The sequence below is a fragment of the Mugil cephalus genome, chromosome 20, assembly GCF_022458985.1.
Source record: "Mugil cephalus isolate CIBA_MC_2020 chromosome 20, CIBA_Mcephalus_1.1, whole genome shotgun sequence".
Lineage (NCBI taxonomy): Eukaryota > Metazoa > Chordata > Actinopteri > Mugiliformes > Mugilidae > Mugil > Mugil cephalus.
In genome coordinates this window covers 6314760-6341456 of record NC_061789.1, presented here as the reverse complement: position 1 = coordinate 6341456, position 26697 = coordinate 6314760, and the positions used below count along the sequence as shown (strand labels likewise).

The 26697-nt window shown below is 46.4% G+C and overlaps 1 protein-coding gene across 2 annotated transcripts; it reads right to left on the bottom strand.

The window, feature by feature from the left end:
• Positions 1-13975: 13975 nt before the first annotated feature.
• On the bottom strand, positions 13976-24643 carry LOC124997684 (nuclear factor interleukin-3-regulated protein-like). 2 transcript variants are annotated; one of them, XM_047571599.1, is made up of 2 exons: positions 24304-24643; positions 13976-18278 (listed from the first exon to the last, which is right to left on the bottom strand). In XM_047571599.1, the coding sequence occupies exon 2, from the start codon at positions 17771-17773 to the stop codon at positions 15947-15949; it is 1827 nt and encodes a 608-aa protein (XP_047427555.1). In that variant the 5' UTR covers positions 17774-18278; positions 24304-24643; the 3' UTR covers positions 13976-15946. The 2 variants fall into 2 exon arrangements, with proteins under 2 accessions (XP_047427555.1, XP_047427557.1); XM_047571601.1 differs by lacking the exon at positions 24304-24643 and adding an exon at positions 23265-24297.
• Positions 24644-26697: the final 2054 nt, after the last annotated feature.

Genomic DNA, 26697 nt, shown 5'->3' with positions numbered 1-26697 from the left:
CATGCTGATATTAGCATTAATGCTGCCTTAAGGAGTCGATAATTTAATAATAATCCAAGTGTTTTTTATTGGTTTTCATGTTCAAACAACAAACATCCCATTCAAAAACTTACATCACAAATACAGGTCTAAACTACAGCCAAAACGGTAACAAGACAGATCATACTAAAGCCAGACATCAGCCATATCCACCATGTTTGGGGTCCAGACACTCTTGGGTTAAAAATAAATAAATAGATTAGGGAAAAAAAATAGTCTGCCAAAGTAAATATGGCTATTATGACTGTGAGTCTTAATACTTAGATAGACACACCAAACCGAAGCCAAAGGACTGCCAGCGACATGTCTGAACCAAAACGTTGCACTTGAACACCCAGCAAGGACCGCACTCGAGTGAAAGGAAATAACCCTTGATGCCAGCAGGTTGCATTAGTATCCGTCGCTTACTGCGTTTCCATTCCCCCTAGAAATGCACAAAAGCTAAATATCGCAGTAAAAATTGATAATGGAAACATCTACATTTAAAAAAAAAAAAAAAAAAAAAACTCAAATATCCCCGGAACACTTTTACGCTCTCATGAAAATGATTTTTCAGACGTATCGATAAAATAAAGTTAAGAAACGACACAGGGGGTCATGTGATCAGATGGTTTGGCGTCCATCTTCCTTAAAGAATTATATGATATCAAAAGACTGGACTGTAAGAGAGTTATTTGCAAAACACCTTTCAATGGAAATATGTAATTGTACTTTATCAAATTTTCAGAAATATCGCTTTTATTTTTTTGTGAAAAACTGTAATTGAAACGGAGCTAGTGCAAAGGGGGAAGTACTGAAAGAGGCTTTCTTTCAATGACGCGCTCCACCCTGATTCAAGAAGATGAAAAACTGCAGACAGGCGGTCGGAGACCAGTGTCAAGGCCGCAGGGATGCACCAGGAATCGCAAACCTTCACCTCCGCATGGCTCGGCCGAGAAAAAATGGCGATCGTCAGCTCACGTTGTCACCTCGGCCCTCACGCATTAAGCTAGCTAATAACACGCGTCAACACTGTGGGTGAAATTAAATTGGCGTTTTGTATTTTTCTGTCCGTCCACGAGCAGGAAATCGTTTTTGAATTACGTCCTGTTTGGCGAGTTGCCGAGGTTGAAACCTACACAATGAACCTAAACAATGAACCTACACAGGATCCCTGAACCCAGACTGAGTTCATATTCTCTGACTGTAAAGAATGCAGTTTGGTCACACGACTTATGATTAATACTTCGTCTGACAACTTGGTGGATTTTATATATTTAAGAAATTTTTTCTTATCAAAATAAAGTTTTAAACATACATTAAAAAAGAATGATATTTAATTGTGATTAATTGCATTTGTTAGTGTGGAAAGGGTTAAATCACAGTATAACTGAACCAACGGCTCCAAAGACGCTACAATAACTTCTAAAACTTTAAAACGGTTCCCGTGAGAGTCGTGCTGCGTGTTTTTGTTCTTTTTTGAACTTGAATTTGCCTCCAGTTGTGGCTCCAGTCATGTTTGTGTAGCTTTGACCCCAGAACCAGGCCAAGTGTTTTTCAGTTATTTTTTTCTCTCTCCTGTCACCTGATCCCAGAAATAATCTGGCGAGAGGCTCTCTGGAATTTCCGCTCACCATCTTCTCATGTCTCCCTCACCTGAGGCTCGCTGCTTTGTGACAAAAACTAGATTGAGCCGGATAAGAAACTAGGTTCAGCCTCTTCTCTCTGTGTGTGTGTGTGTGTGGGAAGAAGCATCGGTTACACCGTGACACACTCTCTGGAGCTTGTGTGTGTGACTGACAACGACGTGAGCTGGAGGGATGTGTGTCAGCGCGGCTGCGATGGAGTAACTGGATGGAGGATTTAAATAAGACGCCGCAGAAAAAAACACGTAATGCTCCAGCAGATCGAACCGTCGGACGAGCTGCGCGACCGCTGCCCGACCGGTCGAACACAATGTAAACAATCCCTCCGAATTCTTGCATTTGTTTGTCTGTTCTGCCTTTTCTTTCGCAGCGGCCGCAGAGGATTAGATAGCTCCATTCTGCGCAGGCAGTCCGGCACAAAAGGCCCCCTTTGTGCAGGGTTGCGTAACGCGCCGTTCGGCTTCTCTGCTTTCAGATCATATTTTAGTTATCTCACAGGGAGACCCTTCTTCTCGGAGGGTTTTTTTTCTTTTTTTTTCTTATTTATCTCCTCTTTCCTCCCACAATATCCTCTTTCCTGTGTAAACTGGTGCGACGCTGCTTGCAACACACGTCTGTCACTGCTTCCAGTTTGCGATTCATGCCTTTTTTTTTTTTTTTACTGCCCGTGTTGCAAGCTTTTGGCTTTGTGATGGGCGGATGAGAACATAGAGTACCTTAAAAACACATGCTTGGACACTAAAATGTCTGTATATCCCAAGTAATTTAAACTGGTACAGTATTTGTAATTTTTTGTTTTACTTCTACCTCGTTCTTACTCTTATTTTATTTTATTGTTTTATTCTCATGTCTATGTCTTGTTCATATATGTGAGAAAATAATTTCCCTGCTGGGATCAATAAAATGATCTTGAAGTTCCCTCTTCTCCTTCTTCACTGCAAAAAAAGGAATTTCAAGAAGGCAAAAGATCCTTGTATCAAAGACGTACATCTTATTTTGTTCAGACACAAGAACCTTGTGCTTATTATAAGTTTTTTTTGTCCAGCAAAAAAAAAAGCTTAACCCATGTTTTCTTAATACAAGATGATTTGATTGAATATAACAATATTTTGCTGTTTTTGCAGTGTTCTTCCTCTTCTTTTTCTTCTTCTTCTTCAGTTGCAACACTTCTCCAATCTAATTAAATCCAGGTTAGAGATTCCAACTAAACTTCACGTCGAAATATCTGAAAAGACACACACTCGCCAGTTCATCAGGTACACAAATGCTTATTTTGTTGTTCTACCGAGAGGTTTCTGATATTTTTTTTATAAACGGAACATTATACCGATCACGAAGCTAGTGCAGGACATTTGCACCAATCAGGCATAACATTATGACCACCTTCCTAGCATTGTGTAGGTCTCCCTTGTTGCCTCCAAAACAGTTGGGACTCATCAGAGAATGGACATGGGCCTTCTGAGGGTGTCCTGTGGTGCCTGGTAACAGGATGTTGTTAGTGGGGTACTACGGGTTGAGTGGAGGGGTATCTGTGGATCGTCCCACAGATACGTGATCAGTTTGGGATCTAGTTAATTTGGAGGCCATTGTGCCATTTTTTTTTTTTTTTAGTTGCTCCTTAGCAGGTTTTGTGCCGGTGATGGCTGTTACCATCAAGGAGTGTCATTGCTTACGGGGTGGGGCTGCCTGGTCTCATCCAGGTGTCTACGTAACATCCACACGAATGAATGGCAGGTTCAAAAGTTTCCCAGAAGAAGGTTGAATTGTCACAAGATGTTACTTACTTCTCAGTGGTCAGTGGTTTTAACGTTACGTCTAGACGACTTTGGTGTTCACTAATTTACCCAATCAACTTTTCTTGAGCTGTTCTCACGGTTACCCCCCTCCCTCCCCCCTCCCCATCTGATCCTTGTCAGTCTGTTCTCGTTATAACCGGAACACTAACGTCCACGTAGGCGTAGCCAGTGGCTCGGTGCCATTTTCCTTCTCCTTAATAGTTTTCTTTTTTTTTATACCGCTCAGTCACTGATGCATAACCTATGATTTAACTTGTCTGTTATTCTGAGTGTTCCTCTCAGACCTACATGTGTTGGCGGTGTGATGCGGAGATATTTTTCCCAGTGTGTGACACACTGGCCCCCGAGAGCGGACTCATAACCGAAGGCTGCGGTCATCCATCCACAGCCGCGCCGTCAGCTGCTGCCGGGGCGGGGGCCCCCGAAGTGACTCTCCGCTCGCATTCCTGCCTCAGGAGAGAAAAATAAGAATCACCCCATCATCCTCCCCCCCCGAACCCTTCTCAGAGATAAAATAGCACCTTTGTTTCTTCCTTAAAAGGTGGCCTTGTTTCCATCCCAAATACAAACAGTCTAAGCGTTAACACTGACGGGGGGCTGGGGAGGGGGACTAACTGAACCTGTTGATAGATAACGGTCATGAGAGAGGGGAGGGGTTGTGGAGGGGAGGGGGGGGTCACGACAGAGACATTCCTGCAGCCCGCCACCGAGGCAGAATCAAAGCCAGCTGAGACACGTGACTGCAGTTTAGTCTGCTGGCTCGTGATCCCACTGGCTGCTGTATATGGTCAGAGTTCTTGGAAGTAGGAAGATATTTCCTCAGAAGTCCACGAGGAAAAACGAGAGGAGGGGGATCACCGCGACGCAGAGCCATGTAGGGGAGGGCCAAAATCAGAATATGTAGCAACCTTTCTTTGCTGGAGTTCCCCCCCCTTCCCTCCCCCCATACCCCTCCGCCCCAATAACGTTACCACACGGCTTCAGCCTCTGTGCCGTGGGTTCATCCGAGGCTCGGCGGCTTGCAAACTTTTTCGGCGGAAGGGTAAAAGCAAGGTGGGGCCGCGTCGAGGAGCGTGGGAGGAGCTGACCTACATTTCGCCTGCCGCTTCCAGCGTGCAGGCTGAAGTGGCACGCACCCACAAAGGACCGATTGACTAATGATCTATTTTGGTTCAAACTAACTGGCTGTCAGGCATCAGAAGATTACGCCAGATGGTGACTTGTGAAAGCCGTTTAATATGTAACAGGTCTCAATAAAGACGTCCATATGAAGTTAATAATAATCAGATCACACGTTTGTCTTTTTCCAGCCAGAATATTCAAACACCTAATTATCTGAAGATTTAGTGAAATGTTGAAAAGTACTTCTGGCTCAAACGGCGCATGCCACTCCTGCACCACAAACCTTAGACATGCATGTTCCGTTGTGGTTGCAGACCTTGAAATTATTGCCATATAAATCACCACAGGAACAGGAACACATGAAAACAGGTTGTTGCGAGTCAACAGGAATAACACGTTTTAAACGTTAAGAAAGTGAAACCAACGGATACGTCACCTACCTGCGCCTGATCCGGCGGTGCAGAACAACAATGAGAAACTGGTCCACAAAACCACACTGCCTAGATGAGTGATTTAAGAGAAACTAGACCTGAACCGAGGCGTGACTATCGTACAGCTAGCGTACAGAGACGTGATTATGGTCTTTGGTAATACTGACCGTTTGCAGACACGTCAGCAACAAAAACAAACACAATGTTGCAACGGATGAGTAGCTATTCTATTTTAAATTTAAGTGATGGCCACCAATCGTCAGAGTGATGTCGCGGAGTTGTCGCGGGAAGTGAGTCACCTTGTAGGACGGCGCAAAGAGCGATATTTGGAGAAGGTAGCGATAGCGTGGTTAGCTACTGACCCGTACCTTCTTCACGGATCTGGCTAAACGTCCAGTCTGCCCGAGTTCAGTCCTCGCGGTCTGTCTCCGTACAGCTGCTGGTCTAAAAGCATTTAACAACATGGACGCTGATCAGTTCTTTTTAGCTGGCTAGCTTAGCGAATGCTAACAGCAGGGGGATGCACCTCATGATGTAGAGTGGGATGAGCTGTCCCCAAAAATGTCACCGACATTAGTGTTTTTATTAGCGTGTGCAGACTTCAACTGTTACTAACAGCCAGTCGCGCTGTTATATGACATTATAGACGCAGCAAATCGAAGTAAATTAAACCAAAACTGTCCCTGTTCCTTCATTTCACCTTGATAACCTTGCTAACCTATAATGTTAGCATTATAGCTATGGCAGCAGCGGCTACATAATGCATAACCAGTCCCTTGTGTGGCCACTGTCAGGCCTTGGAGGCGAAATGTCGTGCTTGTTTTATATTTGACGTCCACTGTTCTTCCGCCATCCGTAATGGCGTCCATATATCACTCAAGTGGAATGTGACGTCACCTACAAAGGGTCAATAGGCTATAATTTATTTCTTAGTGTTGTGTCTTTGTCCGTAACGTCTAACTCCACTTAACTCTAACAACTAATTAAAAAACGAACAAATAGTTGGAGCGTTAACGGAGCTTAGCTGGTGATGCTAACGCAGACAGCTAGCAATCTGACTGCTAGCCGTCTGTCACTCAATGTTGCTATGCCCTTAAATCTCCAGAACTATTTATAACCCTTAGAGCCTCAAAATGACCTGCCTGGACTTTTTTTGTTTGTCTTTGCTTATTTTAACATTTTATTTTGCTTATTTTTGGCCCAGAAAACCTAAAACCTTAAATATCTTGCAGTTATGTATCATTCACTGCATGTTATAAGTGTGTCATAACCTTCCAGGAGTGGCACAGTGAAATTACCGCAATGACTCTCACACTGGCTGCAAAGTGCAACTTCTCAGCTTCCACAAACTGTTGGAATTTTAACGATAGGGTAAACTGTGATGTAGTTACAGTAACCCAAAGGGCACTCGTGCGAACATGTTCGGTTTTATAGGCTCAGGATAAAAATATAATCTCACACTGCTGTAACAGGCTGTAAACATGTTTATTTCTGCCGTAAAGTCGGACTTTTTTAATGGGAAGTTCTGTGGAGATTGACCCACTTTTTTGCAGAGAGGCCTCGAGTGGCCGTTTGTGGAACTGCACTTGGCAGGAAATGGTTTCATTTCGAGCCAGTGAAACTGCTTTGATGCGGTTGCTGCTGACCTTCACCGGAAAAAAATTTGCCTTGTCACCCTGATAACAAAACAATTAACTCGCAATCACGAGATAACGGCGTTATAATAAAATATTAAATAATTACTAGACATGAGACGGCTATATTCAGTTGTACAGCTAAAGGTGACATTTTGATAAAGGTGGTCAGTCTGAAAATGCAGTCTCATCCACTCTTTGCTACTCTTACTACTCCTGCTTTTAATGTTGATGTTTATGGTGGCTGATTTTAAAAGGTAAAATGCTCTTAAATACTTTTGTGCTCTTTTCAGAAAGGATGCCAGCTCGCTCAGATTCTCTCATATCCGTCCTGAATCGAGACGGCGCGTTCCAATCTGAGCCGCAAATCTGAGCCGGGCACAAACACTGGTTTTGTTCTTCCACCGTCGGTGGGTTACTTTATCTCCGCGACACTCTGCGTGTTCCCCCTTTGTTTCCTCGTTCCTCTCCACTCCCTGTAAACACTCGTATCGGACGTTTAGCCTGCGTGCACGCTCTCCCGACACCTGTGACTTTCCACAAGGTCAGTCGGGCTGGAGCCCTTCCAAAGTCAACAGTGATCATAACACATGGCCAACTGCCATTTCCGTGGGGGTCCTCACAAACTCCACTTTTTTTTTTTGTTTTTGTTTTTTGTCTCGGATGAGGAAGGTTTGACCTCAAAATGTCCAGTTACCTGATGAGGTGGTTTTCATAGAAATATCTGTTAAGAAGGTTAAGTTCTTTTTTTTTTTGTGTGTGTGTGTGTGTGTGTGTTGCTTCTCTGGCTGGAAAACATCACATGTGACTGCTGACCTAAATTTCAAGCATGGATGGGGAATTGAAAACAAAAAAAAACAGGGGCTAGGCGAGTGAGAGTAATTTGCCGTGAGTTAGCCTGCATGCGCACGCGCGCGCTCTTTCCACGGTCCCCGCGGCCCCTAACCGAGCCATTTAAAATCAAAGCAAACATTCCACACGCTGCCTGGATCCCACAGTAACACAGGCAGCTGTATGTTACTCAACTATATCTACAAGCAGCAGGTTCGTATTGTGTAACCCCATTGTGCCTCCAACCCCCCACCCCCCTCCCTTCCACCCCCAAATGCTTTCTAACTCTCGCCACAACACTGATAAAAAATACGTCAACCCCTAAAAACCACAACGTAAGTGTCAAGATTTTTATCGTAGCTAAACTGTTTTTCTTTTTTCTTTTTTTTTTGTTTGAAAGCTGAAGTTATTTTTCTTATTCCACCCACTCATGATAAAACGTAAACATGTTATTGCTTGCACTTCCAGCGTATTGTAGAAGCTTTTTTTACAAGTTGCCAGTAAAAGGTTCAACGTGACGGGGTGTCGTAAAACCCTCGATAACCATCGAGTCAATATTTAGATGAGATTAGCACAGTTTCATTTATGACTCTTCGCTTTGCTTTGTAGGTCAGCGCTCCGCTGGCGGTGGCCGCGCTCGTCTCCGGGCCTCGTGTGTTCGCAGCGTCCCCGGCGGCGTTTTGCAATGTTTCTTTGCGAAACTTTGCTCCGTTAAACCGCAACGCTCTCGAGGTGATTAATGTCCCAAAACCTCCACGCGGGGTGAAGCAGAGCGGGAGGTGATGAGTCCGAGTCGGACAAGCAATTCTTGCTCATGGCCTCACCTCAAAGGTAGGTGATAAGGGTGATAAGAGATTAAATTGAGAGGAGGGAAAAAAAAAAGCTGCACGTGCAGTGACAGTAAAAGCCATTTTTTTTATTATGCCACACTCATCGAGCTTATCTGAGGCTTGTTGCCATTGAGTAATCTTAATAAAACAATGTTGCCCTACTACTGTCAATGAGTGTTTTTCCCTCATTGATTTATTGCCCCGGCCTTTTGTCGCGACTGCTCTGGATAGCCGGTCTGGAGACTCATTTGGATTATAAGTGTTTTTACATTTGCTAAATGTTGCACAACGGAGCGCTTTCAAAACACAACGACGTACAATGAGCTGCGGATTAACAGAGGGCTCTTGTTTGCATCGCCCTGCGAGTCCAGGCATCTCCACCTGAGAAAGTGTCTCGCTGGGCGGCGGCGGCGGCGGTGCCGCCTCACGCCGAGTGTGTGTGCGCGGAGGTCTCGGGCGGAGCCGCAGTCCACGCACAAACAAGAGAATTTCGTGGTGTTTCGCGTCGCCCTCGCCTCTTACATCACTCCCGTGACTTAACCCAGTGTTTTGGCGAAGAGGCGCAGGTGTGGCTGCTCCCTTTGTGTGTGTGTGTGTGTGTGTGTTCGGGTGGGGCTGCAGAGAGGTGGCACGCTGAGCAGATTTTTCTGCAGTCACTTGCCGGCCGTACAGGAAGGAAGTCCGCGGGGGCAAGTGACACAACGCGTCTCTTTGTGCTCTCGCTCCCCGCAACGTCTTCCCTGCACTCCCTCCCCGTAGGCCTCCTCCTCCTCCTCCTCCTCCTCCGACGTTCATTCATTCCCCGAATCACTCTCGCGGATTCACGTTTTTCTTTTCCTCCCTCCCCCTCCAAGCTGCTTCGGCCCAGATTCAAACGTGAGCTGGCAGAACCTGGAGCTGCAGATGAAGCTCTCGCCCAGGTTTCGGGGGGGGGGGGGCTGGCACAAGGACTCACTGCTGCATTTGCATTTTTTCCTCTGCCGAGGGGGGAGGACGAGCGGCGGGGAATCTCGCTGCACTGCAGGTGTAGGTGGTGAGAAGTAATTGATGCAGCACTTGTAGGATCCCCCCCCCCCACTCCCTGACCCCTCCTCCGCCTCCCGGTCCAGACATCGTGACTACACATGTCTAAATGGGTTATGCGGACGGAGTGATGGATGGTAAGTAGCGGAGGATTAACTTGATAGATGAGTCAGGTATTGCTGTTTTCTTTTGCTGCTCCCATTTCCTTTTACATGACGGTTCACACACACACATACACACACGCCCCATGGGAACATTTTTTAAATTTGAATTTCTAAGCAATGACCTGCATCAGTGTTTCTCACAAAAGTTTATTCAACTGCAGTTTTGTTTTTCCTAATAAAAGCCCATAATTGTGATGCAATTCCAACTATTAATGGCACGTAAAGAAAGAAAGTTGTTGTTTTTTTGTTTTTTTTTGGTCAGTCCATCTGTAACTTACCGTAATAATGCAGATTTTGGATTTCTAGCGACAAATATCAGCAGCCTGTGCACTCCATATACATGGAAATCAACCAAAGTGCTTTTGAAATGTGGCATTATATGCACAAATGTGTGTAAGGTTAAATAAAAACTAAGATTTATAGTAAATTAGCAGTTAGCTGTAAATCTAAGTTAAGCTAGTTCACATTACATCTGGAGTCATTTCCTCCCGGTTCCTCCCATAGGCTGTTACGATATGGACAATGTGTTGCCACTTCCTTACGTTGGCCAAATTGGCGCTATTTTCCTGGCGATACGGGTGGCGCCATCTTGCGAGTTTCAGCCACGTGGAGCCACGATATCGGTGACCCGACCACACTTCTTCCAGACTCACTCGCGATTTGGATTCATTAACTCTACGCTCTGCTCTACCTCCACCAGCTACAAGGAAATGTTAGATTGTAACATTGTGCTTATTCATTTATTTAGTTTTTACAACTCTCGCGACCCAACGGGACGTTGTACGTAGCGGTTGGCATGGCAACTAGTAGTCGACTCTGTGCCACATCCCGTTTCTGTAGCGTCCAATAACGAACTTAACTTAACTAACTTAAACTTTTCCAACAATTTGACACTTGAACATTCATCAACACTATATTAACTACCTAAAATGGCTTGAAAAAAAATAATTGAGGTATTTTAGTTTGGCCCAAGTCCACTAACATGGAGGAGGTGGAGCTTATGACCTATACTGCAGCCTCCAGACACTAGGGGGAGCTCTACTTGCTTTAGCTTCACTTTTTAGGAGCTGGTCCACCAACCATGTTCATACAGTCTATAGTTTTGCACAACTCTCTTTAAATAATGGTAAATCTTCATGATATAAAAGCCAAGAGCACAAGCATCGTGTTTTAAAAAGTGGTGGTAACGTAAAATAATTATTAACGTGTCACATGTTACGTGAGTTGAGTAGGTGAGCGACTGACACGCATAGAAGGTTTGTTTGAGACATCCATATGAGACTATGCTGGAGTAAATTAGACCCTGGCAGGCTGCCATAGTGTTGACATTTTATTTGAAATCCTGCCCACGAGCGAATTTTCTACAACATTTATCCAAATATCTTCTCATGTTCATGAACTCTATGACTTTTAACATATAATATCCGTCACCAACATTTGGATTTATTCTGTGTGCTGTTTCTGACGTTCCGCTAGCATATTAATGCAGCATAGTGTTGCTAACTTGGAGCGCAACCTTAATGACATTGGATACAGGCCTGTAGCTGCATGTGCAAATGTATTCGAGAAGTAGCCATCTCTAATTGGGAATGAATAATGATATGCCTAAAGAGCTTTACACTTTGCTTTTAGTGTGTCCACACCTACGAGAGTGATGGGAGGTTTAGAGAGCGTAATAGTTCTCATTCGAGACGCGCTTTTCTAAATGCAGCCCGAGCTGCAGCTCAAGATTTTCATTTATTTTTTTCACGCGACCGTGCGTGACCCAGAGAGTGTGATGAAGACCAAAAAAAGAGAGGAGGGGACGAGGGGGCTCGGAGCTAAATCGGGTCCAGGCTCCGGCAGCCGCCTCAGACCAGTTTGGATGAAGAGCCGGCGGGGAGCCTCGGCTCTCGCTGAACAGTTCCGAAAACCCGACCTCGAAACATAAACACTTGAAACCCCTTTGTCGTTTTCAAAACCTCCGTGTCACTCCACCTCTAGCGTTTCCATCCAGCCGCTGGTTCCTCGTATCTTTCCGTCTTCACGGTTGCCACCTCCGATCAGACAACAGCCTCGGCGTAGTCGTGAATGAGGTGCGCGCTCGGCCTCGAGCCACGGTTACGTAAGAAGAAAATGGTTTTGATCTTCGCTTTCTCTTTCAACCGCCTTCGGATGCAGGCGTACGTTTCCAGTTATAAGTACCCGGAGCGGTTGTGTTTGTGTTTTATGACCCCGCGCTGTGCGTTTAACAGCCCCTGTAATCTTGGCCCGTCGGGTATAGGCGACCGTTGGGAAATGTGCCTCTGGGGTTGTGTCTGATAGGTCGCGTGAACCATCACACGTACGTGTGCTCTGTATGTTTGCTGGCGCGTCTTATAAGTGTGTTTGCGTACACCTTTCAGAATACGCTGTTCTTGTGCGTGGAGACACCTGATTACACGAGTTAATGACAGGCGAAGCTTTGCGGCCACAGCTGTTGCTTTACAGTGCGCGGGGGGGAATTCTTACACCTGAGTCTGACCTGGCTTCTCCTGGAACCTGTGTCACGGTGGAAACAAACCAGATCTCCGCAGTCCTGGGGTAACTCCCTGCTCCGCTCTAGTCTGCTCTCCCCACCTCTTTTTTTTTCCTTTTCTTTTCCCTGCTCCACTAACCCTTTTCCTCCGGGCTACGGAGGGGAACCAGGTAACACGAGAGCCCCGTTTCTGCTCTGTTTGCCAAGAGCATCTCTGCTGCCAGAGACAAACAAGGCAGACACGGATGGAGCCATAACCTTCATCGATCCGGCCGTTATCCAGACAGATGCCACTCCTTCTCTCTTTCTCTTTAGTCCTTCTTTCCCTCTCTTCTCCCTCCACGCGCACAATGACCTACTTTCCTCCTGACCTGTTTATGCAAGCTCCAGTGCAGCAGTAGTAGCAGCAGCCGCCGTTCAAATCAGGAAAATAAAGGACGCAGCAAAAACGCCGGCCGGGCTTTGCTGCAGGGAGTGTCACCTTGGGTGCGATCCCGCGGGTGCCAGGCGTAGGGGGTGGCCATTTTATGAGCAAATCCTTTAAATCCTGAAATGTTTATTGCATATTGTTACATGCATGTGTGCATGTTTTCTGCCTGTGCGTGTGACTGGGAGCATTGTGAAGGGCACCGATGCGCCGGCCTCAAAGAGGCGCTTTGTTTGCACACTTAGATCAAGTTAGCGCACTGGGTTAACTTCCCCCTTCCCTCCCCTTCCTCCCTTTTGCCGCTCCACCCTTTTGCACTTTACGCCGTTGTGTAAACGGCCTCGTTTTGATTTGCAATCAACACACGCACTTTACGGGCGATTACACTGTTATTATTTAGTTTGTTTTTTGTTTTTTTTTTTGAAAATTAAAGATCAACCTGACCCCTGAGGGGGAAAAAAAACTAATATCCTATCCTATCCTTATGAATGCACGCGTCTAATTATTCCCCTCCTGACGCTTTTGCTTTATATTCGACCGCTGTTCTATATGTGTCCGGCCTAAAACGGGATCACACGGCCGCCTTTTCTGCGTCAACACAAAGAATGCAGTGGGACTTATTCAGGAGGTTGGCAGGACAGTTGAGCTGGCAGCGGCATGGGTCAGAGGCTCAGACTGGCTCTGGCCTGGCTTTGTCCTGCATACAGCTGACTCTCCGGGTTCAGATAGACGCGCGGCGTTTGGCCCGACCCGAGCTGCTCCTCTGCTATAAATATTCAGGATTTTAGTGGGGCGCACCTGTTCCGAGCTGTTGGAATAAAAGGGTCTCGCCGAGCTAAAGCGGAAAGAGCCTCGCTTAAGGGTCTGATAAGAGAAGTTCGTGCCCACGAACGCTTCCTGCTGCGTTTGGTGGTATTTTAATGCATTAACCTTGTTAGTAGAAGTAGGCCAGTGTTACATCACACGAGCTTGCCAGGGAGTTTTGAGGCACCACCGGGCAAAGTGTGTCAGTGTGTCAGCCGTGGAGCTCCTCTCATAAACTCCGATGCCAAAAGGAGTGATTACAGTTCCCTCACGGGGGAATTGTAATCTTCACACAAGGATTTCTCTACGCACAAAGGAGAACACAGGGCGTGCGTGTTGAGCTTCGTCTTTCGCCTTGAATTTTGATATTATATCTCGAAACTTTTTTATTGTGCTCAAGGAATAAAGGAGGGAGAGATGAAATTCTGCGAGGTTGCTATTTGAGTTTGGTTCTCTTATGTCAGTTGGTGCGTAATGTATTACCTAACTGGCGATCAGTAAGTCTGATAAGCTTTTGCACAAGCTGCCCACAGACTGTGATTTGTATCTGCACAGTAACTGCTGCCTAAAAGCATCTTAGACGGTGTCAGTCCCTCGGCGTGGGCTGCGGATGATTCAGTAACAAACACGTGGGTAACGGCTAAACTAGTTTAATTGCGCTGAGCCACGCAAAGAAACACCAGAACAACAGCTTCTTTTTTTTTTCATGATATGTTGAAAGGTCAACAACATTTTTTTATTTTTCCTTGAAATGCTCCCATCTTCCACAATGAACATTAGTGTCTTTACATACATGTCAAAAGGAAGCGATGGTAATGACCGACCTGACCAACCACCACCCATCTCTAAACACCATTTATGTCTTTTTTCATAAAACCATCAGCAAAACCACAAACATTACTGATTAATACACGCTGGAAAAAAAGGAGGAGGAGGGGATGGGGGTGGGGGCGCGGGGGTGAGGAGGAATGAGGCAAAAATACATGTCATCACAGTCAGTAGGAGGAGCAAAGACACAGTAGAGAAGAAAACAGAACATCACCTTGACTAAAAAGAGGATACAAAACCAATGAAACAAACATTACAGTGTTGTTCAAGGGTGGGGTGGGGACTTTACATTTATACACAAGCACCAAAAAGCCAAACATGGTACATAGACATTTGTTAAACTAGGATCCAGTGAAGGCAATTCATCACTGCCCAGTAGTAGTAGAACAACCACAAGAGAGGGATGAACAACCCCTGAAAGTGAACAATGGAGGCACATGGGAGACAAAGGGAAGGCAACTTTCTTCATTAACTCCAATTCATAGACAAATTTGGTATCGCATTAGATTTTACTCCACCGTAACTTGATAAATCTGGGATCAGATCTGTTTGGTCACACTACAAAACCAAAGTAATCAATAGCCATGGATGGCTCTGCTACTCTTTAAACAGGAGGAGCTTTTTTTTTTGTTTTCCAGAACTCAGTGCGCTGTAGTGTGTTAACGTGAGCCTCATTTCCTCCTGTTTCTTGCGTCCCATGCCTACATTAACGTTCACAACCAGGGCTGAGATAGATGTATGCATCTAATAAGGTCTGTACACATTCCCAGTCTATGTTCCCGTGGGCTTTTCTACAGTGATGGGCGTGTGGAAAAAGGGTTGGGAAATAAATACATGGGGCTGGTGAGCGGTAACAACAACAAGATATGGTTTAATAAAGCTCAAATAAACTAAAGGCTTGTTATAGCCTGCAGCTGGTGACGTCCACCGATTATTTAAAGGCTGGTTAAAGGTTAATAAATCCAAACATTTCGCCTCAAGAAACAACTTCCATTCAGTGCTGCTGGCGCTCCAATCTGGACGGCCATCTCCGTGTAAACAGGGCATTAAATAACAATTAATGCTTAAGCTTGACAATCAGGAGATCTGTTTTTAAATTTGTATGGTTCCTGCATCGACGGCAGACGATGTGGTTGTACGGCAATTTTTGTAATTGAGTGGTCACGTTCAGAACCCTCGTTATTTTTGTGCGAATTTGTATTCAATTTTCTTTTCCAAAATATATGTTTATAATAGATACATATGTTCATATATCACAGTAATATACAAACCAAGTGCTTTAAAAAATAAAGGTGATGGCAATCTTTTGAGGAAATGATGGAGATGGTTAGGTAGAGCATGGGTTGGTAGAGGTAGGGTCTGGGAAGAGGTATGGAACTTTTGTAGTGTCGTTGGCGTTGGTGCTTCTTTGGTTGCGGGATTGTCCCCGGTGTACGTTTGCATTTGATTCTAGTTAAGGCAATCAGCCATACATGTGTGTATGTTCGTCTACAGTCAGATATGTACCAAATTTCTAGTACTGATAAAGCTTGACATTTTTATTTCTCTACATTCCTTTTTGTGAGTTATCGAAGTGTGCTTTCGTTGATGTACTCTGCTGTTTTACTGGTGGACGACAAAAGTAGAAAAGCCGGCAGTTCCATTCCTCCTCTCATCACATAAACAAAAGTGCTTCTGTTAAGTATGGAGAAGATGTAAGAAATGACAAGTCTGTACAACATATACAAATATATTACAGCCCCACAAGTTTTCCAGTCTTTTTGGTGATACTGGGGCGGGATAGGGGGAGTAGAAAAGCCCAGTTTTCTGTCCCAAGGGCTTGAGGAAGGGGCAAAGGCATGATGGCAGGGTAGTTCTCAGAGGAGAAATTGTCATTTGACAAAAAAAATGTCACCCTAATCTCTCCTCTTGTTCCGTCGTCCACCCGTCTCCTTTTTCCCGCTCTCTTTTCTGGCCCCCTCCCCAGCGCCCCCTTGGCTCTCACGCTTAATGTTCTGTGGAGGCGTGAGGGACAAGTAGGGATGCTGGGGGAGAGGGGGTGGCGTGGCAGAGGGAGGAGTGGTCGGGGACTCGTGGCCGGAGCAGTTGCCGGCGCTTCCGGTGCTCATGGCCCGGTGTTTGAGTCTCAGTTTGTGGGGCAGTGCTGTTCCCCTCACCTCCCCCTGAGGATCCCACCCCTGGGCCTGAGCACAGCCCTGGGAGGGGGGTAGAGGCGAGGGTGGTTGGAGGACACCGGGAACATGTTGGTTGTGGAAGCTGCCCATGTCTGAGCAGGACGAAGGCGTGGACTCGTCGTCATCCGTGGAGGCCTCCTTGTCGGGGCTGCAGGGATCTCCTTCGCTAGATGTGGCATCCTTTCTAGAGGATGTTGATTGGCCTTGGTAGTGAACCTCACTCCTAGGCCCCCCCTCGTAGGTAAGCACAGGTGGCTCCTCGTCTTGTGCACTGAGGTATGAATGATGAGGCTGCTGGAGATGGTGGTACAGGTGCGAGTGGCTGACCCCCTCCAGGTGTTTATGGAGGCGCTCTGCGGGGGAATCGCTCTCCTGCTGTTGCTGATGCTGGTCCTGCTGCTGGGAAAGTTGGCAAACTCTGTACACCTGCCTCTCTATGGCCTCGTTGCGGCTGTCTGAAAGCTCGCAGGAAGGGGAGTCTAGTGTCTTCCTCTCCAGCTGCTTTGTCACCTCAGCCAGTGTGTCTGTGGAGCCCTCTGTGAAGGACTGGGGCATTTGGTTGACACACATCGGGCTGCTGCCGCTGCTCTGCAGATCAGTGTCCTGGGACCTCGTCAGGGCGTCCACAGGATAGGAGGCACTGCTGGCACCGTACAGAATTACGCTCCTCTGGGCAGCAGGTGGATGTGGGGCAGCCTGGTTGACAGAGGTACCGGGCTCCTGGTGGGGTTGCACTTGTTGCTGAAGGTGCTGCTGCTGTTGACTGTGATAAGCAGCCTCAATCTCCTGATTATGCTGCTGAATCTGATGGTGTGTGGGCACAGAGGCCAAGCCACGGTGGACATTGAACATGATCTGGGTGGTGGTGCCATTGGCGATGTCCATCTCCAGCCTGTCACCTTCCTGCTTGATCTCAAAGGGCATCGGTTCAGGGCTGTCCCTGGAGGATCCATCGGACATGTCAGAGAGGGAGCCACGTGGGGAGTATTTCACCAGCTGTCTATGGCCCTCGCTACGTCCCGACTGCTCTGTTTCAGAGGAGTCAGAGTTCATCATCACCTGAGAACCACTAGAATAACCACTGGAGTAGTACTGAGTGGAGGAGGAGGTTGAACTGCCACTACTTGTGTTGTTTCCACCGCCAATCTGTTGGCTCTTCTCAATGTAGGAGGCAGTGCTTATGAGGCCAAAGCGCAGCTTCAGCTGGAGCAGCTCGGTCTTGAGCCTCACATTCTCGTCATTCAGTGCAATGACACGGTTTTCCAAAACCATGTCATTGAGACGTCGCTTCTCTCGGGAGCGCTTGGCGGCCTCGTTGTTCTTGCGCCGTTTCTCCCAGTACGAGGCGTCTTTCTTCTCATCGGAGATGAACTCACGCTTTCTCCTGCAGGTCATGTTGGGTTTGGGTTTGATGAGTCTTCCTATACGAGTTGGAGTCCCTGGAATAGCGGGATGAGACTCTTCATACGTGTTGTAGGTATCAAGGCAGTTTAGGTTATTCCCTGAGCTTTTGTTTATTGTTTTAAGAGCCGAAGTCAGATTTTCCATTCTTTTCCGCTGGCAGCCAGCTTGAAAATTTGCTCGTGTGACTGAGGAAAGAACTAGAACAGAGGTCGGGGGGGATGTAGGGGAGGTGATGAACAGCCCGTCTCCCAAAGGTCGTCTATTTATTGCAAGTTCTGTGTAGTTACACCAAGAGGGGACTCAAGTGTCCAAATTGGCCAGGAAGATGAAGAACAGCTGGAGCTCAGCATTAGCCACCCTCATTTATCCGCTGGAAGAGTTCTTGGTGTCCGGACTCCTTAAAGTATCACAGACTGTAAGTGGATTGAATCTGTCCTCAGATTTCCTCTTTTTCACTCTTGCTTTTGTTGGTTGCTAAAGGTTTGGCATAAGAGCAGCACACTGAGCTATGCTGGCGCAGAAGTGTCCTAGATCTCCACACAAACAGCAGGATGTAGGTCGGCCTGTCTACCTCAGCATGTCAGTCTCTTGGGGAGCCTTGCGCTCTGTCTGCCTCGGTTCTCTCTGCAGTCGACTGCAAGATGAAAGGCTGTGGAGATAGAAAAAAAACAGAAGAAAAAGATATGTTAATCCACACGGACGGCTGGTGTTCCATTATGCACACTTGTATAAGACTGACATTGTTACTTTTAAGGCATTTTTGTCATTTCTCCTCCTGTTTTCCAACACACACATTGCCTGCATAGCTTTCCTCTGCATTTTTTTGGGGAGGGGGGGGCCTTGTCAGTCTTTAATGACTGTGTTGCTCCTGGCAACCGATGAATGGTTGCTAGACCTCACTGTCTGACCTTTTGGCCCCGCCATTGATCTGCTCTGTCTGCAGCCTATGACCCCTGACCTTTTTGCCTGGCATGTTGATGTTGACTTTTGTGATGTAATGCGGGCAATGAGTTCATTGCAAGGCTGATGATCCCGTTTCATCTTGTCACCCGTGGCTTAAAAAAAGGGCGCCTAATGTCAAACATGTCGCATTTTTGTCAGATACCACCACAGAAATAACATTAGTCTGAGACACGTTGAGGGCATGAAACCTAGACTTTGTTGGCTTATTAGTTTTGCCTTATGACTATTTGGGCCAGACGGAGAACAAATGGTGACTCAGTTAGCAGAGCAGCTCTCTGGTTTACTCTTTGGAAAAAAAAAAAGCTCCCCCAGAGGCTAGTTTCCCCTTGAGAAATCCCATCCACAAAAACACTGCTGAAACACCGCTATCCCCCCGTGCATTCATCCGCAGAGGAATGTAGCAGCCTTTTCCAAAGCCTTCGCCAAAACAACTCGATGCCAAATCAATGATGCAGAGTGAGCAGATAAGGCAGACAAAGGCATCCGCTAATGCAGGTCAAGGATAAAGAAGCTGAGGCTCGGGTGAGAGATTTGTGGCTGGGAGGTGGGGCATTGATAAATATAGGTCAAGGGCCCCAGGAGGAAAAGGGAGGCGGGAGGTGGGACGGAGGGACTGTTACATTTGGGTGGCCAGACAGCGTCGTAGCCATGGGTGCCCCAGAGCTCCAAAGGCAGCAGGGAGACCTCGATAATGAGCTGAACGGGTGTGGCTTTACACTAAAGTATTTAAATTAGAGCAAATCAACAAAAACAAGCTAAAAGATAATTAATCCTTCTACGTTCAAATCCCTGTTACCTCCAAAGAGGTTTTTTGACTTTCTCTCAATCGCCAACATGAGTTTTATATTTCAGAGCACAAAGTCTTGACAACAGCTGAGTGGATCGCTGTGAAATTTGGTGAAACCATTCATATCCCCCCGAGGATGAACTGTAATAACTTTGATGATGACTTGCGAGTCAAATTTTGAATTCGCTCAATGGTTTGTGTTGCGTGTATGACCGGCAAAACTAATAGACCTGAAATCAGTTCCAGCTTTGTCTCCTACTTAGAGCTAATTAACCAATGCTGGCATGCTAATATAGAAATTAGGAATGGTCTATAATGAACTACATATCAAACTATAGAGATGTGATGTGATTTCTTTAAATCACATTGACTTCCTGTTGTTTATTTTTAAGGACATAAGCCTGGAACCATCCAACGTGCCGACAAGTAATGCTGCATATCATTTTATTGTTGTCCTCTGCCCTTACCTCTGTCTTGTGTGTCATGTTTCCCTAAAATAACACCTGAAAAGCTTAAAACCCTGACCGCACCTTAAACGGTATGCTATTTATACACTATCCCAACTTCTCACACACACGTGACGATGTGTGTTTTTAAATGTATCCATAGTAACAGAGCGTAACTGACCTCATACATTAAATAGGTGGTGTCACTCCACCTCTTCACTCCTATGCTGAGCTACGTAACGACCGCAACACCACTGTCTGAATCTGTAATCCCATAATCTGACGAGGTGTTTGGACTGATTGTACTCTGCTTTTCCCCCGTGGATGTGACGCCCATTACGTAATTCCTCACAATGAACGTAGATTTCAGGCCAGATTTGGGTTTGTGTTTGTTTTTCTGAATCTTAACTCCTCATCACATTTGAGCCACATTTGTAATAAAGTAAAGACGGGGTGTTGCATTTCCTCCCTTGGCTGAAGGGCTTACAGTCGTCCTCGTGAGCCTCTGACATGTGGCTGTCGGGGCACAAGTGAAAAATAACGAGGGGGAAAGACTTTTCTTCTCTTTTTTTTTCTCCTCCGCTTGTCCCACTGACCCAGAAACTGGGGACCGACCGCACTCTGTAAACACAAGTCTCGCTGCCTCTCGCTGTACGGCTCGCTGGAATATAGGTCAGCCCAGCGGCGGAGAGGTGAAGCGGAGGGAGACGAGGGAAAGATCGGAAAGAGTAAAACAAACACGCGCACAAAAAAAAAAGTGTCAGGGAGTGCAAAGAGGAAAAGAAGGAAAGTAGAAAAGGAGGTGCGCGGAATTAGAGCATCGCCTAAATATAGACTCGTGTGGAAATCAAGTGGAGTGGAGACAAAGAAATGGAAGGGAATCAATGGCTGTTAAAACAAAGAAAGGGATGGAGATAGAGCAGTGGCTGGATGAGGGGGGGGGGGGGGGGGCAGTGGCAATTGCGACAGTGTTGGTATTGCATCAAAAGAAAGAATGTGTCACCCCTAGCAACAAAAAGGGGGGAAACAGAAGGGGCAGCCAATCATATCGGACTCTGTCTCCCTTTCTTCTGAACCAGTGGCTTAACATGCAGACGGTGAGAAAACAACGTTCGGTAACAAAGGGCTTGATTGACGTCACGCCGTGCGTCTTTTGCACATCTCCAAGTATCTCTGAATCAGCTCTCGCGTTTAATTAACTGGCAAGCGAGGCGGCTGTTTTTTTTTATTTATTTCATTTATTTATTTTTTTTTGCATCTATTTGTCTCTCCCTCGATATTCAGCTGTGAATGAATCACATAATAAGGTGTTGCTACTCTATTTCGCAGCTACCGCTTCTGATTTCATTCACCCTCTCGAAATTACAACCCATCCGCAGGTCACGGATTCCGAATTCACAAATTTACAGATTTACAAATTCGTTCCCCCGCCGACGCCGCTCCGCGCACCCTTGGCCTACATTACTCCTGCCATTTATCATTTATCCTCCACGTGTCAGCGCCGGGTCTCTGTGGCACTTGTGGAATGATAGCACAGTAAAAGAATCCACTCCCCCCCCACACACACGGCCGCAGGGCCCACACCGCAGGAGTCTAAATGTGGCAGCGAGCTTTGGGAAACGGTGGACAGGGTTCCAAACCCCATGCACGTGTTTCCGTGGAGCGTTTCAGGAAATGGGAGCAGGTCTAACATAAAAGTAAGAGGAGGAGGAGGGGGGGGGGGGGGGGCAAGGGAGAATGATGAAATTGCTGCCTTGTCGCCCCCCCTCCCCTCTCCCCTCTCCCCACTGAACCCTCCAAGAATGCAATGTATGGCACGTGGTGCAGAGTTAGGGGTCATGGGTGGGGTGTGCTTGATTTCCAAGGGTTGAGGGGAGTTGGGGGTGGGTGGGGGTGGGGCGCGGGGGGGTTGACCTGACTTTTTCTTCCCAAGAAAAATAAGTCAAGGAGGGCAGCGTGGCAAGGCGGAGTCCTGTTCAAGCCAGATCCTTGTTCCACGAACACAGGCCATATCAACCCGTCTCTCAAAGAGGAAAGAAGAAAAAAAAAAAAAAAAAGGAAAGCGGTGACTCAGTCCATGTGTTGCACCAGTCACATGTGCTCCCTTGGCCTACTAAATGCCGTAATTCGCCTCTCTGCTGCCTCCAAACCGCAGCACAATAACAAAGCCAGGCCCTCGTCTTTTATCATCTCGCATGTGCCAGGAAACCCCGAGAAAGTCAAGAGGCCGCAAAGTAGGATGGAAACCTGACCGAGAACACACACCATTTTGTTTACAGATGTCCCAGTGGGTCAGCAGTCTGCGAAGTTGCTTATTAATTTATTTAGTTTGGCTTCCATACGTCTGCGTGCCTCCCTTTGTTATGACAGGGTGAGGATTTATTTTTGGTGGGGTTCTGATTCTGCCTTTCTAGTCAGCGGTGGTTGTGCGCCTCACGCACCCCCCCCAATCCCTCCCCTCCCTCAGCACTGATGTGACCTACATTCATAGCTGGCATAGAGACCCAGTGTGTGTGTGTGTGTGTGCGTACGCAAACCAATTGGCAGCAAAGCGCAGCGCCGCATAGCCGCAGACTACGGGTTTCCGCCTATTGCATAATCTCCCCCCACCATTCTTTAATTCCATTTTAATTATTTAATTCGTTTATTATGCAACCTATGTTTCCTATACATGCGCGCGGACGCGGCACATGCGCAACTCGCTACGCGTAAAATGTTTACAAGTTGCTCCGGCGAGGAGACGCCTCACGCACCTTTCAGCCTCTGAATAGTCTTTTCATAATATCATGTGGACATTACACAAAGGCCTTTCTCTGAAGAAAACTGCAAGAAAATAAGGGCTACGGCGCACACGTGCAGTGCCATATAAACCACAAAGCTGTGCGTAAAAATGCAGCCAAGAGGAGTAAAACGTTGCATAAAATCCTGCGAGCAGGTTAATGATTTTTTACACCAGCGACCCGCGGCCACGCACAGAGATATTCCAGCTGCTGGAAGGTCAATAACAGGTTGAAATTTATTGTCGTAGCGCGCCCGTGTACGGAGAGGGCGCACAAGACAGGTCCGCGGATAAATCTCACCAGGCAAGAGGCACATTGCGAGAAATATGTTACCCCGCACGACTCCTTTGTTGCACTGTCTAACAAATCGGCGATCATGCATATTTAATCGGATCCTCAGTCATCCGAGGAGACTATTACGCGCATCCCAACTGTGCCACGAAATTCACCAAACGCCTCAACAACAGCGGAAAAAATAATAAAAAAATAAATAAATAAAAAAAATCTCAACAAACATTGTTCACACTTATATTATTCTTATTTTAAATTGAAAATACTGTTTTTCTTTTAGCTGTCTACTGGGTTACACGTGGGAGCGTTTGACCCACATTTGTTTTTTTTTTTTTTTTTTAATCCAGATGTTCTGATCCACACCTCACCTCGCACTCATCGGAGCCATCGGGACTTCACCATTCTTCGCTCAGTGCGAGCCGTAAACAAAAAAGGTAGAATAAGGAGGAAAAAAAAAACAAGCAATAGAAGTGTCCGCGCGTATCCAGATGATCATGCCTCGCGCTCTCACTCCTGGTTTGTGTTGTGCTCCTTCAGGGACTGCCGGGCCACTAAAGGGTTAACCCTGAGGGCTGCACAGCCGCGTTAACCTTTACAAAGAGCTGCTACACGTGACGGAGAGAAGTGTGTCCGCGGAGCCTGCATGGGATTTTTTTTTTTTTTTTTTTCAGTTGTCTGCATGAAGTAGCCTACTAACCCAAAAGAACCCGGGTATAAATAGTCCGCGCACACAGAGTCCCTGCAACATTTAAATAAGGCACTGAGTATTTTTAAAGCGGCACATTAACAGAACTGAAATAATAATAATTATAATGATTTGAATCCCTAAAGCATTTAATTTGAACATTCTCATCAGCCACGTGTGTTATGAAAGCAGGTGTGAGTGTAGGGGGGTAAACAGACCACACCGGTCCCTGAATGCACCACAACAATCCGTGAATATATAATCAGGGGAATGCACCATAACGCCACAACCTGGCAGCGGGGGATGACGCGCAGACCCTGCCTCGCTCCAGCGTTTGGCACCGCGCAACAATCCACATTCACCTTCTCCTCCAACAGCGCCACAACCGCACCTTGTTTTAATTTTTTATTTTTTTTTCCCCTTCTGAAGGAATCCCGTAACCTCTGGCTACCCCCTCCCCAACACCCACCCACCACGACTTCCTCCCACCCACCCACCCACCCATCCCCTTTCCGCGCTCACACAGAGACCCTCACACAGGCAGGCAGGCAGGCAGGCAGCCTCGCCTTGACATTGAGGCACCAAAACAAAACGCTCGCGGAGCAGGAACACTCCAAGCAGAAAATGCGAGAATCACACCCAAAATGCGCGCGTGCCATGTCACATTCAGTGATATTCGAGCAGCGAAAGCGTTGTTAATAATGTTATTAATAATGACTCACCTCTTTTGTTTTGTGAAAAAATACTGAATCCGCACACAGTGCTGCTGATCTCGTCCCAACAGTGTTGCTTTTTTACGCATCCGCCGTGTGTTTGCTGTCACACGCACAGTCCGTCACTTTCCAAACGGCTGCTCTGCGATTAGTGCAGGTAAATGCGCGAGTGTGAACACGGTGCCTTGTTTTTAGTCCGCTCCTCATGTCATGTTAGCTCCAATCCCTCTCTCTCTCTCTCTTTCTCTCTCTCTCTCTACCCTCTCTCCCTCCTTCTTCTCTCCGAGTCTCTAAATGTATGTTAGTAGGTCAGTTGTTGCATAACAGGACGCTTTGGGTGCCTAGTCACGTTTTTTTTGTTTCTCTCTCGCCTCTGCCCCCTCCCTCTCTCCTCGCCTTCAAATCCAGTTGCAGGAGAGGAGATGCAGGGGAGCGCAGGGGGAGGAGCCGGGGCCGGAGTGGGCGGGGCTCCGCGTTCAGGGCCGGTCTCAGTCAGATGGAGGCCCGTGACAGCCTTAACAAGGTTACTAGACATAAAAAAAATAAAAACAACGCAGCACAGAGTGGAAACAGTCACAGAAACCAAGCCTCTAGCAATGACACAAGAAAAAAAAGAACCTGTTTTAAATTTCACTTGTGATACGGGGGAAGTCAGATGTCAAATTTTGTCCAACAGGCCCGTGTGACTTTCAGAGCGTGCCGCCTCTTGTGTGTTTCCTCTGTTGTTTGACGAGCTTTAAGGAGTCCGAGGAGCAGTTTGACATTTCGGTTGATCCTTGTTTGCGTTCCAGCCTGTAGTTAGACGAATCCACTGATAAACAGAAGCACAGCGACGGCAAACAGTGGCAAACGGTGTCCAGATGTAACTTAGCTTAGCTTCTGCACTTGTCTTTTGTGCAGGTTAAATATGTAAAAATGTGACGTTTCAATCGATGCTCGTAGGTAGAGCATGTATCGATATCGATACTTCCGATACCATGTCTTTATACTCTGTGATGTCTTGTATTCTTTATGAAGCTATGATTTGAAATACGCTACTTTACCAAAAAAGTTTACCATCGGATCGGTATCGCTGATACCAGCCTGAATTTTACCTCGTATCGGGTCGGAAAGGAAATCGGTGGTATCGAAATTCATTGACGTAGAGGTGTTTTCAGTGGACGTTGGACACCAAGTGGAAGTGGATGAGTACGACAGGTGGACATGAGTTCGTTGTGTTAATGCAGCCCTGACCTAGAGATTGCAGGTCTTTTCTGTCTGTTTTCTAAGCATATTACCGACAGGTGAATGAGTGAATGTGTAACGCTCTCTGAGCACCATCGAAGAAAAGCGTCACCGTCCACCACTTCATTTGTCTGACCGTTGGAGCTGGCAGTTACATCACAGATAAAGACTTTGCATACGAACGAAGATTGAGATTAAATAAAGTATGAAATCATAGATCCGCCGCCACCGCCGCCTGGGATAAATATAAAATAGCTCCTGCTGCCACAAATTTCTTTTTATTTATTGTGAAATGAAGCAGTGGCGAAGTAAAAACTTGCTTTTAACAGGAAGCAACATCAAACAAGAAGCATCTAATCAAGATACAAAAAAGTAAACACAAGATGAACTTGAGAGCTAGTAAGTCATGTTAATTATGATATTCTTCTACCAGTTTTATAAGAAAAAATCCCCATCCCTGCGCTTTCTATAACCCCTCATCTTGTAGAGCACAGGTGTCCTACAACCTGATTAGGGTCTAATCTGGCCTGTGCGATGAATTTGCAAAGTGCAAAAATTACATAGAAGACATTAACTGCTATTTTCCAATAAAGGTGACGGCTATTCCTAGGGTTCACAAAGTTTTAGTAAGAGTTGTGAACATTTGTTTAATAAATTCTTTGTAATAGTGCAGTTGGTTAAATGTAAACACTTTTATAATGTACACTTTTCCACTAAAACAAAGGGAAACATTCTGAGTTGGTTAATACTGTATTGTGTCACCGGTCTCAAACTGGGCTGTGTGGCCCCTGAACTAAAAATGAGCGTTACGCCCCTGTCGTAGAGGGTCTCAGGAGCGGCCCGTCGGCCAGAGGTGGGGCACGTCCTGGACGGCTAATTTAGAATCACAGATAAACCCCTAACGTGCATGTGAGAGGACACATGGCAAACTCCACATTTTCATACCCTCGGTAGCTTCAAACCCAGAACATCTCAGCTCTGAGGCCTTAGTGGTAAATATCCTCGAGTGCTTTACCACCACAAACTCCTAATTATGGTCCAGATTTAAGAGTTAAATGACAAAGATGCACTGTTTTTGCAAAACAGTTGTCAAGTAAATGTAATGGAGGCAAAACATGGAGAGAGTTTTGTGATTGCTGCATGAACTCAAGTGGCATTTTCAACGGGGTTTAAGGGTAA